Source organism: Schistocerca serialis, chromosome 7 (assembly GCF_023864345.2).
Source record: "Schistocerca serialis cubense isolate TAMUIC-IGC-003099 chromosome 7, iqSchSeri2.2, whole genome shotgun sequence".
Classification (NCBI taxonomy): Eukaryota; Metazoa; Arthropoda; class Insecta; order Orthoptera; family Acrididae; genus Schistocerca; species Schistocerca serialis.
In genome coordinates, this window is record NC_064644.1 from 215,679,652 (window position 1) to 215,694,899 (window position 15,248).

At 37.6% G+C, this 15,248-nt stretch overlaps 1 protein-coding gene across 1 annotated transcript in view; it reads right to left on the bottom strand.

The window, feature by feature from the left end:
* Positions 1–627: 627 nt before the first annotated feature.
* Positions 628–15,248, bottom strand: part of LOC126412675 (NAD-dependent protein deacetylase Sirt6) — a 63,411-nt gene continuing 48,790 nt past the window's right edge. The window contains exons 5-6 of the mRNA XM_050082379.1: positions 3,737–3,860; positions 628–1,415 (exon numbers count right to left, since the gene is read on the bottom strand). Coding sequence (XP_049938336.1) covers positions 1,053–1,415; positions 3,737–3,860 — 487 coding nt within the window. The 3' untranslated portion in view covers positions 628–1,052. The remainder of the gene's footprint in view (positions 1,416–3,736; positions 3,861–15,248) is intronic.

Consider the following 15,248-nt stretch of genomic DNA (forward strand, 5'->3'; position numbering starts at 1 on the left):
AATGTTGTATATGAAACTGACACAAACAGATCAAGGAAACAATGCTGTACATGTACATAATTACAAAATATATTCAATTACTTCACAGCAGGATCCATTGGAATCTACATATGTCTGTATTTGTTTCCTTTAGGGCTCCAAATATTTATGCAACCACTGGGTTGACTGGGAAGTTAAAAACTTGTCCCAGCAAAAGAATACTGTTGAAAAAAGATAATGCACTAAGGTGCTGCAATATATAGTTCATTAATAGTATAGTGAGATGGTTAATTATTATTATCCACCCTAACAAAACAGAGTTGCAATTTTTTATGGTAGGTTGTCAGATAGTACTCTTGAAGCACACTCCACTTATTCCATGCAAGTAGTAGAGTTAATGCACTCATCTCTCTGCACCCCTCTGATACAGCCAAAGAAAAATTTTCACAAACAGGACTATCCCTTCAACTCTTCATAAAGCTATCTTTGACTACAGCATACCGATAGTGACATAAGGTAGGTAGATGATTTCATTTGATAAACAGGACAAGAGCTTTCTATATTCAATGCTTGAAAAAAAATTATTTATAAGGTTTTTAAATAATTTATTATTAAGTATTGACACAAACTATTACAATGACAAAGATAAAAATCATTGACTGAGCATACTACTCTCCAAACATACACAATTAGTGCAAAAGCACTATCAACACATGATATGCATAAGCTAATGCATAGCATTATTTTAAAAGAAAAGTGCTTCATTGTACTGATCAGATTAATAATTAATCTGACATTATGTATAAGACATCTGTTTCTGTACAAAAACTGTTTCTAAAACTTGAAACTGTACGTAAGATAAATGGAATTTAAAATAACTGGGAACCTGTATCATCACAGTTCTGGCAGTGTAGCCCAAAGTTTAAGAAATACTTAGTCTGTGCACAATAACAATCATCAAAAGCTGGAAGTACTTCCTCACATAAACCTAGCAGCTTATTTATGTACATTAAAATCTTTGTAGAGACGTTAAAATAATAAAAAAAATCATTCATTCTAATTGCATGATACTATCAAGGAATGCCACAATCAGGAATTGCTTCATTTTTTATTGTTATATTTGCAGGGGATTCTCCTTCACAAAGTTCCTTTTTAATTTCTTCACCACAATCTTCCTTCTTAATCTTCTTATCTTCATGTTCTATCTTTTTTAATTTCCGTTTTACTACTCCTTTCTTGTTTTTCATTTCTTCATATAACTTCTGCATTTTTTTTACATTGCGACGTTCGACAGTCCAATCATTTTTCTCATTTTCTGAAGACAGTGTTGGGTCTTTTGTTGGGTCATACTCAGGTATTGGAATGTTCAACGCTTTCATTAGCATATTCATTAGTTCATCAACATAGCAGTGAATTATTAGGTCTGCTTTTTCATCCTGGAATGGGTACATATTCATTTTAACATAAGATTTAAATGACATTACAAATGATACCAATAAGAAACATATATTTAACAAGAGTTCTCATTACAATAAAAATTAATTACAACAATTGCAATTGCAAAATAAAAAAAATAATTTTATAGTGGATAGAAGTGCTACAGAAGAATGCTGAAGATTAGATGGCTAGATCACATAACTAATGAAGATTAGATGGGTAGATCACATAACTAATGAGGAGGTATTGAATAGAATTGGGGAGAAGAGAAATTTGTGGCACAACTTGACTAGAAGAAGGGATCGGTTGGTAGGACATGTTCTGAGGCATCAAGGGATCACCAATTTTGTATTAGAGGGCAGCGTGGAGGGTAAAAATTGTACAGGGAGACCAAGAGATGAAAACACTACGCAGATTCTGAAGGATGTAGGCTGCAGTAGGTACTGGGAGATGAAGAAGTTTGCACAGGATAGAGTAGCAAGGAGAGTTGCATCACACCAGTCTCTGGACTGAAGACCATAACAACAACAGTGGATAAAAAATAGACTGTTTTAAACATTACCGTAACTACATGAGTAAATGTTAGTAGTTTACATCCACTTAGTTCAAAGTGACATACATTTAATGTCTTATGTATATATTGAATTGTCTCTCTTATTTAACTCATCTCTAGAAGGAGAAACTTCCCTCCCACCTTCCTCCACCTTTACCCTGCTTTTTCCCCTGGGATATCGTAAATATTTTGGCCACTGCTGCTGTGTATGAAGTTCTCGCTCTAACCAGGTAAGATCCAAATCCATTGGCCAGCTAACGGCTCGATGTTTGCTCTCTTTCATGTTTTATCTTTTCTAGTGTCATTTTAAATAGTAATATTCACATTTCTTATTTTCAACTCTGCTTTGACAGCATCAATCACAGCTTTCAGATCAGTGGTCTACTTCCCTTTTTTGTATAATAAAACACACATGGAAAATCCTCAGTGAGTATCCCATTCTCTTTTGCACTGCAATACATTACAATAATCCACAACTTCACAATTTGTAGAAATTCAAGCAAAAACTGAGAGAAGTAAAGATAAGCACACAGTTAATACACTGAGCTGCTACACGCCAATAAGATTCAGAACATGTATCTTAGTTTTTATATGATTTCCACAGAATGCGTGTTCAAGAACTGAATACAATGTTCAGTTTCTTCTTCATGTGCCTATCAGCTATTGACACGTTTCTCATTAATGTTAAGTGGTTGTCTTTACTAATTTGATGTCTTATTTTCTAATCAGATACTCCCATTGTCATATTAATTTGGTTTACATCTATAGTCTGCAAACCACTGTGAAGTGTATAGCATAACAATCATTTAAATGACTGTGTGCACTGAAATTAACCTAATCTTGTCTCTGCAGCAATCAGTGGTCATCAATCAAAATAGATGTATTATCACAATCAGTAAAATCATTCAGGCAGCCCACTTCCCTCACCTGGTCATAGGAAATCTCTATCAAATAATTCTTAATCTTTGCCCCCCCCCCCCCCCCCCCCATCCACCCATTCCATTTCAGTCTGGACTCCTTTATCATCTATCTTGCCTTGAAGATAGCAACACTGTACATTATGATGCACATACACCTACAGTCAAGACTGGATTAATAAAAAATAGAGGAAAGTTAAGAAGGTAGCTTTAATGCTTTGGGTGTTCAACATTGTCTCCCCCCACTTGAGTCAATGCACAGAACATTTGCACAATTATGAGAAACTGTCAGAAAAGACCTTCTTTGGGATGTTGTTCAACACACTCTTCATATTCACTTGAATGTCAGTTATGTCATCAAAGTGAAGACGCTTCATATGAATTTCTGCACTTTCGTCATTTTGTGGTAGATTGATATTGACAACACCAAGTCTCGCCACCTATGGTGATTTTTCCAGGAAAGAATTGTCTGCATGTTGCACTTCAATCATGTCATGGGACATGTCCATGCATTGTCATTTTTGTTTGCAAGTCAAGGTGTGCATGACAAATTTCACACACAGTGCTTCCACTACTTCACACTGATCAAATGCACATCTCTTACTTACAGTTGTTTCTTCAAGCTGCCATCATAGTTACTGCACAAACACTATTTACGTCCCAAGAATAAAATCGGTCACAGAATTATCGGACAGACATTGTATCAGACTGACTGTTACCATCATAGAAGATCATTAATGTAAAATCTTAGAAAAATAAAAGTACTTGGTGAGACACTACTGTACAATGTTGGAACAACAATTCAATGGAAATAATTTTTTCGAATTCCTAAAACATCTACAAAACTTACATGTTTAGTGGGTTGTAGATTGCAGATTACAAGGCGTCCACCAAATTTCTTCGTACTGAGTGGTAAATTTCCACTTGGAACAATCTGAAGTGTGGTTCCCAGAGTAATACTTAGATCTGCTAGGCTGTTCACAGTTCATATTAAGATCAGTAGTGTAAAATTTGGTACTACACTTTTATACATGTATATACAACTTTAAAATACTGTTAAGGACATATACATGGAAAAACCAATGACAGAGCTTCACTTCACTGAGTTACAGTTACTCTAATAACTTATTAGTAAACTTTATGGTGCTCCACATTTTTATTCCACAGGGTCATTTTAATATTTATATGAAGAGATATAATTATTTTTCTGAACTTTACTAATGCTGATCAAGTCATTTAGGCTTTTGTACCTGCTAAATCAAGTGTTAACCATAATATTCACCAGGCATCACATTGCTAATGCTATTAAAACAATGTTTATGTTTAAATATGTTGACCCTTGTACTTTATAACAGAAACAGGATATTATGGCATCTAAAAAGTTTAGGTAAGTTGTTCCAGTCTGCTTTGAGAAAATTTTGTTATTTACTTAAGATAAACAAATTAAAATTAAACATTATGTATACAAATGGTAGTCACTCCTGTTTACACCATGGAAAATTAATGCTTTCTACCCTGTTGTTTTAGCAATCCGTCAGAGACAGCTAAGAATGTGAATCTTAAATAGACACATCAAAAAAAGCTTTGCATTACCTCGGTTCTGAGGGTTCCGGAACCTGTACGGAAAATTGGAATAGAGATCAACATAAACATCATTTCCGCCCTTTTGACTGCTCATGAAAACCACACATTGCATGTTGTACCACCATACAACGAGACCTTCAGAGGTGGTGGTCCAGATTGCTGTACACACCGGTACCTCTAATACCTAGTAGCACGTCCTTTTGCATTGATGCATCCTTGTATTCGTCTTAGCATACTATCCACAAGTTCATCAAGGCACTGTTGGTCCAGATTGTCCCACTTCTCAATGGCGATTCGGCATAGATACCTCAGAGTGGTTGGTGGTTCATGTCGTCCATAAACAGTGCTTTTCAATCTATCCCTGGCATGTTCGATAGGGTTCATGTCTGGAGAACATGCTGGCCACTCTAGTTGAGTGATGTTGTTATCCTGTACAAAGTCATTCACAAGATGTGCATGAAGGGGGCATGAATTGTTGTCCATGAAGACGAATGCCTTGCCAATATGCTACCGATATGGTTGCACTATCAGTTGGAAGATGGAATCCATGTATTGTATGGCTGTTACGGTGCCTTCCATGACTACTAGCAGCATACGTCAGCCCCACATAATGTCACCCCAAAATGACAAGGAACCTCCATCTTGCTGCACTCCCTAGACAGCGTGTGTAAGACATTTACCCTGACTGGGTTGCCTCCAAACACATCTCCAAAGGTTGTCTGGTTGAAGGCATATACGACACTCATCAGTAAAGAGAACGAGATGCCAATCCTAAGCGGTGCATTTGGCATGTTGTTTGGCCCACCTGTACTGCGCTTCATGGTGTCATGGTTGCAAGGATGGACCTCACCATGGATGTTGGGAGTCAAGTTGTGCATCATGCAGCCTATTGCGCACAGTTTGAGTCGTAACACAACGTCCTGTGGCTGCACGAAATGCATTATTCAACGTGGTGTTGCTGTCGGAGTTCCTCCGAGCCATAGCGGTCATCCACTGCAATAGTAGCATTTGGGTAGCCTGAGCGAAGCATGTCATCGATAGTTCCTGTCTCTCTGTATCTCCTCTATGTCCGAACAGCATCACTTTGGTTCACTCTGAGACACCTGGGCACTTCCATTGTTGAGAGCCCTTCCTGGCACAAAGTAACAAGGCGGACGCGATCGAACTGCAGTACTGATTGTCTAGGCATGGTTGAACTACAGACAACATGAGCCGTGAACCTCTTTCCTGGTGGAATGACTGGAACTGATCGGCTGTCGGACCCCTCCATCTAATAGGCACTACTCATGCATGGTTTTTTACATCTTTGGGCAGGTTTAGTGACATCTCTGAACATCAAAGAGACTGTGTCTGTGATACAATATCCACAGTCAACGTCTGTCTTCAGGAGTTCTGGGAACTGGGGTAATGCAAAACTTTTTTTGGTGTGTGTATATTACCAAACCTTGGTATCACCCCAAAATTAATTCCACACACAATGTGTGTGGGTGTAAAAAGCCTGTACCATCACACATAAAAACAATAGTGACAGAATTAAATGGTTTAGTTAGGTATAGGGAACTTCTGCATTCCAATGCCAAAGTGCCCATTCCATTCTTTACTGTATGAAGTTGTAGTAATTTCATAATGAGTGGCTCAGCTGGACAACAGATTGAAAGTAAAACTATGCAGTATCATGACGTGGCATTGGCGATTGCATTCTACTCTGTACTATATAGACCTTAATACTATGGAAGGAATAACTGTTGAATTTTCAATGTTTCCAGAAACTCTGTGATCTGGACGAAGTTAATCAGCAGAGAAATGAAAGTGTTATCCTAAATCACAAACAAGGGGTAGCCTCTATATGCGATGTCTTTGTTATTACATGTGGTACGAAAATGTTATCCGAAATCACAAACAGGCAGTAGTCTGTATCTGTGATGTCTTTGCTATTACAAGCAGTAGACTGACAGGTGTGTCGTCATTGATGAATTGACTAAGGATGAGGCAGGAATTAACTGTGAACTACACTAACGACCATGACTTTGAGTTACTTTACATTAAACATGGAAAGCTGGGGCAGACTGGATAGTAATGCATCACATTTATCTTCCAGTGTTTTGCATTTATAACCGATCCATAAGTCGGATACTGATACGATTACGTTATTGGGAATACAGCATACAGTTTAAAGAGTTGCTTCTCTTTTGTTGTCTCATTTGTCTTACGTTGTCTCATGCCACATCACTGATGGTTCTCATTCTTGATGGGATCTATGTGACACAATGTTTGATGAAAGGGGGAAACATAAGAAGGGGAAAAAGTTTAGACTTTCCTCATAGAAGTTGTGACATTACCCATGCTTGGATACAATAAAAATAAACTACTTATTATCACCACAGTTACAACTTCTAACGATAAATGTGACAAAAGAACAGTATAATGCAACTTGTCAGCTCTCTATGAACATAAAAAACTATTCCATATTATTCAGCTTCTCTAGAAAACCTTTATATGCCCAATCTGAATTACACATTTGGACTGTCCTGACTATCACTTAACTTTGTGATATAATAACTGATTATTGAAGCTAAGTAGATTGTAACAACCTGCAACAAACTCTGACACAAACCTAAATTTATATCAAGTGAATTCCTCCTTTCCACATACACGAGGCATAATTACAACAACAGCACAACACTGCTGACTGCTTGCTGATTCCGTAGACACCATAAAATCTTTGGCTAGTTCTAAAATTGTTTCATGTATTAACAAATGAAGCTGTAGTGCAATATTAAAATTAAATTAAAAAATTGTTTTGAAAAGTAGTATTTATTCAGCAGATGATGAAGGACAAAACACCTAGCTTTACACATACAACTGTAAGACAAACGCATCAGGTGAATTAACATGGGGTGATCATTAAGTCTATCTCTGATTACAAAAAATAATTATTTTAAAGGAATTATGCTAGATACAGCCGTGTGATTTATAGCAGATTGTAGTTTAACTCGATTGTTTTACAGACACATTTCTACATTTGCTAAGTTGCCTCAGTTACAGGCATTTCAACCATAGGTAGTATTTCCATAAGATGGAGCACTGTCACTCTGGAGGGAATTTGTTCACCGATCTTGGATGAGATGGTACAACATCAGGCCCAGCATACATCATACGTAACTGCTCTTGCCTTTTTTGTGGGGGGGTGACGGAGAGATGTTGACAAAGACTTGGAGAGAGATTGAGTACTGCCTCTACGTTCTACGCGCAACAAACAAAGCACCTGTGGAACTGTCTCCATAAAGAATACTATGAGTTAAGCCACCATTTGCAATAATTCGCTTAGCTGTATTGAGCATAGTTGCTTAGAAATACATTTTTGTAACACTAAAGTATAAATCACAACATATTAATTCACTGTAACTTCAGAAATATTACAGACTCTTAAAATCAATTTTGGAATAAGCAAGAGTATTCCTTAAAGATGAGACAGTGCAACTCAATTCTCAATCACTCTGATTTCATAAAAATTTCATTTATTTTATTTTTATAAGATGGCAGACAGGTTTGTGAAAGCAATAGTGGCTTCAAATGGGGTTGCTATCACATTACTAGACATTCAAACAAATGTATTTCTTTTAAGTTAATACTATTACAGGGTGAGCCAGAAGTTATGCAACCTTAAATTCAGAAAATTCTAATCTGCATTGAACAATGAAAACAATGGGTTTTTGACAATATAATGCAATTGGATATGTAAAAATCTACTCATCAAGTGGTGGGCAGAACACAAACATTAAAGGAGGTTATATTTACGCAAGCTTTTGGTACCAGTGGCTCCTTCTTCAGGCGGAAGGGTTGTAGGGGAAGGAAGAGGGGTGAAGGAAAAGGACTGGAGAGGTCTAGGAAAAGGTGTAGATTTTGGAAACCGCGGGTCAGGGGAGGCTTACTGGATGGGATGAGAAGGGAAGCCCCGCCCAGTAAGTCTCTCCTGACCTGCAGTTTTGGGTGATTTTTCCAAAATCCACCCCTTTTTCTAGACCTCTCCAGTCCTTTTCCTTCACCCCTCTCCCTTCCCCTTCAGCCCTTCTGCCTGAAGAAGGAGCAACTGGCTCTGAAAGCTTGCCAAATTATAACCTTCTTTTATGTGTGTGTTCTGCTGCTGCTGCTTGGTGAGTAAGTTTTTTATCTATCCAAATACAAATATTTATTAATGTACTTATAATGTATCCACTCACAATATATATTTTCTCATAACAGATAATGGAAATATCCTCTGTGTCCTGCAACACAAGCATCAACACATTTCTTCAATTAGCTGCTACTTTTCAGATTATGACTACACTTAGGATGAATTTCGTCTTCGATGTTGTGCTTCAGTTGGTTGATTGTGTTAGGGTTATTCTTATAGACATTATCCTTCAAATGTCCCCAGAGGAAAAAGTCGAGGGGAGCTAATCTGGGGCTCTAGGTGGCTGTACGTCACGTGACATGATGTGTCCTCATAAAGAATTCAGGCAACACTATCATTGTGCTATTTGCTTGTGCACTGTTGCTCCATCTTGCTGCAGCCTACAGTGCTGTTCAGCAGCCTCTAATAGTGCTACAAATTGCATGATGATGTCCAGGTATCATTAAACTGTTACCATTTCTGAGAAAAAATTGGGCCTACAATTCTTTTGGGCAAAATTGCTGCCAAATTCCAACCTCCTGTGAATGTAAAGAGGTCTCAGGGAATATGTGAGGGTTTTCTGAACTCCAGTTTTTATCATTCTGGCAGTTTATATAGCCACCTAGATGAAACCCTGCTTCATCAGAGTAAAAGACATAATCCAACACACGAATGCTGTTGAGAATAAATTGTTACTAACAATAACATACTACTTTTCCTTTAACAGATTTTCAGATTTCATGCATAACGTGAATGCGATACAGATGGAGTTTCAGCTTCTCTGTGGCTCTCCAACCACTCCCATAAGACATTTACAGTTTGCTGACACAGTTTTTGTATCAATTTTCTTCATGTACATAGCAAGGATGAGCAAGTATTTTACAATGAGGCACCACTTGACACCGAAGATCAGCTGGAATGTTCACATCCATTCACATTACCAGTTTTTCTGAAACAAGTGACTATGTGTGCAATCCTTGATTTGCTAGGCATCCTTGTTTCAAGAAAAGCTAGAAAGACTGTGATTTGAAGTTACTTTCAAGACGGCGTTACATTTTCTTGGAGATATACCAAGTCTCAACTTTATCTTTGATAAGGATAAAAGCTGAAGTAATGAATTAAAATTTGTGCGAAGGCCAGGACTTGAATCTGGGTCTCCTGCTTACTATAGCCCGATTCATATAGGATGGCACCTCCGCGCATAAGGGTGGAGTGGTAAGAATGCGTGGAGGGACAAGAAATGTGCAGTGTGGCAGTAGAGAGCAGGCACACAAAGTCCATATTGCGAAACTGCGTTGGTGCATGCAACAGTCAGGCTCATTTGCCTACAGTATGTCATACTACACATTCAAATCTATGAGGGCAATAGTAAATATTAAAACCAATTTCAATCAATTGTCAAGAGAGAAATATTAATTCGCGTCTAGATGACATTTCGTCCACTGCTCCACAGATTTACTCTGCGTGACGTCGGGAGGCGAGAACAGCCGAAACAGCTTTGTGAAGATGTAAAGTACAATTTTTCTCAAAATGATATTTGTCTAATGACAAGATCATAGAAACCGCTTGCAATAATTATCATTTATTGCGATTTGAACTGTATTATAAGTAAAAAAATTTAATACATAACAAAATTAACTTTAAGCACGAACCAAAATGGTTTATATTTGCTTCACAACAGCTCCTACTCAATGGAATTTTTTAAAATGTGTAAGGTGTGTCTGAGAATGTGTTTGACTGTAGTTAAGTGTAATCACTGTGCGTAAAAAAGAATTAGTGGTAGAAAAGACTAATGCAAAAAACTATTGTAAAAATGGTCAGTAAGGTGTCATATTTTTCGCTTTTAATGGGCATTATAAGTGTAAACTAGCTCATTCGACATTACAGTGAGAGACCACATTTATAATACATTGAACAAGCACACAATTAACCATCATCTGTGAATAACTCCAGGGAATGCTGACTGATACCACTGAAAACCACCAACATCTCTACAAGTAACAGTTCCTGTCATTTTAGGGCCTTATCCAGTTCGTGCCTTGAAAATTACAAGGGTTTACAAGTCGAAATATCAGACTTCTGACTAATTTATCCAGCTGCATTCTTGCATATTATTAGAGCATACAACATGGTGGGAGTAGCTTAACTTCTCCTTGGACAATGTGTTGAACATTATAGTCTGCATAATTCCAAGAATATAAAGTCCTAATCAAGAATGTTAGGAAGTTCTCATTCGCATTATTATGTATACAACTGATATGTCGGCACACATTTTTTATACCATGAGTCTTTAAAATTAAGAAATATTACTTTTCTTCAAAATCTACATCGTAATACCATTGTCACTTCTATTTGAGCCTGTTGCTGAACAATCTGATTGTAAATTTACGATGATATGTTCAAGACTTATATCCATCATCACTTCCCTGTCAAATTCTTCTTTCTGAAGCTTTTCAGCATGCCGTACATACTGTGCCCACGCTACAGGTTGGGTTGTTGTCTATTGCCTCACGCACAAATGGTTTAGTGTATGTTATCTTGAATGTTACGCTTTTGTCTCCCACATAACCTTAACCCTTTGTCCAAATTAATTTCATGGGGATGCACTGACAGTGACACATGGGTAAATGCAAAAATGTGTGACCCATGCACTTGCAAGGATGTCAAGCTTGTACGTTCTGTCACGTGACTTGTATAAATTAATGAGCTGCAGGAGATTGGCACGAGTCGGGTTTATACTGTGCTTAATATTTTTATTTTTCAGCCAAGGGAAGATATCCCCTTTTCTGATGTTTGTACTTGGTTTTGTCTCTGTAACAGTTGACTTATACCTGGCAATGACTGACTTTGAAGAAAGGTATGACAAGAATTGTGAACCACGTCACGAAACTGACAGCGTTCATTTCTGAACATTAGTCACTGCTGTTTTTCTTACATGTAAATACAAGTTCATTCTTAGAATCAAAACCAGAAAAAGAGTCAGCATGCAGAATAATTATCAGAGAACCTATTCCCATGAGAACTTTAAAATCGCCAGTACCACCACTCATTTTCCAGCAGATCTTCCTGGAATGATTCTAACTGACCCATGTTTCAACAAGGTCATACACTGTTGAACTACCTCCTTCTCTTGTATTGTAAACTTTATATAGGATGTAGTTCGTGCTGCATCTATGTCACTTATTTGAACTAAAATCTCTCTTCTTATCATATCTGGAACCAACATCTTTTAAAATTCTTTACATTGATGAAGTGCTTACAATTGAAGCCAATTTTCTCCTGCGTAACTGTAACAAGTTTTTGTGATGTCGGGCATTCATCATTCACATTGAGCACTTTAAAATATTGCTATTAAAACCATGCACTTGTGTTACAGGTTCCTTGTGATTTTGTCGCTTTCCAGGCAACACAAAACCAACTTTTTCTACGGTTCCTACAGCTCTGACACTTTTGGTTACAATTCTCTTGCTGACACCACATGGTTATGGAGTCCATTCTTGTCTCTTCAGTAGGAGAACTGCTTTCAAATTCACATTTGAAAAAGTTATAAATGCGGTAAAAAATCCCCCTCACCTGTTTGTGAACCACTTTACATTTATTGCCGTCACCAGACTTTTTTAAATCGCACTTAAAAATTTACAATACACATTCATAGCTACACTGCTACAAGAAAGAACAAAAAACAACTTCCAGTTGAATGAATAATTCTGTTGTTGTCATGAAGTACGGCAACCGTGCAGCATGTTAGGAGTGAGATTCTTGCTGTCTAGCTGTAACCTGCTGCTAGCTGCTTGGTAAGAGAATGAATATTTATTGCCTGCCAGTGGCTGGTGGAGGGGGATGTGCAAAACGACTGAAAATTGGGCCGCCTTACTACATGAAATGGACTTGCATAATTTTATTACATTCTATCCTGGATTTTTGAGTGGAAATAGGCAAATGTGCTATCCTATACGCCACCCTGGCGCATCTGTCTAGTACACAGAAGATCCAAGTTCAAGTCCTGGCCTTGGCACAAATTTTAATACATTACTTCAGCTTCTAACCCTATCAAAGATGAAGCTGAGACTCGATATGTCTCCAGGAAAATGCATTCATAATTCCATCAGATCTATCGACCACCTACATATAAGATACATGCAAGATTTGCCCATTATGAACAAAGCTGGGGTGCAATTCCAGTATTTGAGAGTCTCGGCAATTCTGATGATTTAACAAGAGGAAAATCAAGATGGGCTGAGGTGTGAACTCAAGTTCGTGGTAGGGAGAGCAATGGACTAGGGTAATCCATGCAATAGGTCTGTTGATAAAATATCAATATTTTTTCCCAGAAAATACTGTCATCTTAATTTAACAACTTTTCAAATACTAAAATGGTAATACTGAGTGGCGATATTTTTACTTTATATCATATTTTTTCACAGTTTTTGGTGAATATTTGAAGTTGTTCTTTTGATATTGTAGTAGAATATAATTGTACTTTCACTATGTGAAGGAGTCTTACTACTTTCTGAGCTTTCATCATGTCCAACCTTCTTTTTGACTGTGTGAAGCAAGAGCACACTAGTTGCATTAAAAAATATCGGCATTCTCAAAAAAGAATTGATTAAAATCTAAATGACAAGATTGGTTTTCGCGGTGGGCAGAGACATATGAGGGGGAATGCTGACGTAACTGGTGCTCAGCACTACCAACAGAAACTGCAACATTTAGCTTCACCAACCAATTATGACACCACAACTGCTAGGTCACTGGCACTGGCAGTAATGAAAAAACAGGGAAGTCGACGTGAAGTGTTCCAGACAAATCTGATATGTGATGAAACCGAGTGACAGACCCATCGGACACCATTTTAACAAGTGAACAGGCATCATTTTGCTTGCAATTCTTGCTATATGGGAGATAAGTAGGCTGAGTGCTTGCTGATGAACGGAGTATTTAACAATAAATCGATACTTAAATATACAGCTCTAAAACTGGCAGTATACAGAGTGTTTCAGGAGGATTAGTAAATATTTTAGGGGGTGGTAGGATAGATGAATTGCAATAAAAAAATGCCATATAACATGTGTGCAATTTTTATTGAGTATAGAGATAAAGCTGTTCGCATGCAACACAAACTAACTTAAAACAAAGGCAAATGAGGACGTTATCAATGGATTTTCAAAAATTCGATCGCCAATTTCAATGCACTTTTGACTTCTCTTGATAACACCACATGTCGCTCTTCTGAGGTCATCTTTGCGTTCTTTTATAAGGGCTGCACTATTTGTAATCCGAATGATCAAATCAGCTCTTGTGGTTAAGTTTTCTTTGTAGACTTCGCCTTTCAACCATTCCCACATACAAAAATCCAAAGGGGTAAGGTCCGGGGACGTTGGTGGCCAAGAAACATGCCCATATCTACCGATCCATCCTCCGGGGAATGTTAGATTTGGATGATGTCTCACCTGATGACTACAAAGTGCAGGAGCCTCATCAATCTCAATTAACACATACATTCTTGTAGCCAGAGGAATCTCTCCCAATAACGCTGGAAGCTCATTTTCAATAAAGTGTAGATAAGAGGGTCCTTTATGATGATGTGGTAACACAACATGCCCAATTAACTGATTGTTTATCAAACCACATCCCACTTTTACAGAAAAGTGTTTTGAAAATGTGTCTCCACAATGGAAGATGGGTTTTCTTCAGACTAATGACATGAATTACGGGTGTTATTGAGGCCGTCATGAGTGAAAGTGGCTTCATCAGTGAAAAGTAAAAATGGAATTACCTGGCGATTTTCAAGTATGCAATGACAAAATTCCAATCGTCTGTATTCATCTCTGATCAAAGATGTTGAATGAGCTGCAAATGATATGCATGAAACCCGTGCATATGTAATGTCCACCATACTCTTGTATGTGGAACACTGATACGTGGAGAAATTCTATGTATGCTTGTTGAAGGACTATGTTCTACTGACTTCTGCTTCATCCACAGTTTGTACATTTACAGGTTCAGATGCAATACGAGTGCTGGGCACTGTAACAGTGTCACACAGTGTACTGAACACACAAGTAAACACTCCTGACTCTGGTAGTCTGCAGTTAGGAAGTGATATGCCGTATTTTCTACACATAGTAGTGGCATTTCCATTACAAAACCCATACAGAAATACCATACTGGCATATTCAGCATGTGTAAATATGTGAGACATGTTTACGTGCTACAGTACAATAGACTTGGCCAACAAATCCCAATGAAAACTTCAATGGAAACTAAAGCACAACTTCACAACATGAACATCAACACTCTACTGCTGACATTTGATAAACACACCCACAGCGACTTATAGCAACTGGTGTACCAACACACAAAATAAAAATGCACTGAACTCAGCTGTATCTATGTACTCAATGAGAATTGGACACATGTTATATGGCATTTCTATTGCAATTTCTCTATCCTACCATCTCCTAAAATATTTACCATTCTTCCTGAAACACCCTGTATTTACAATGCGCAGCCGTTATTTTTATACGTAGGTATTTATGTCTGTCGATATGTCGATACTTTTTGACAATATATTGAGAGCCGATAATGATATTTTTTGAAATATTGATATATCGGACTCCCAATA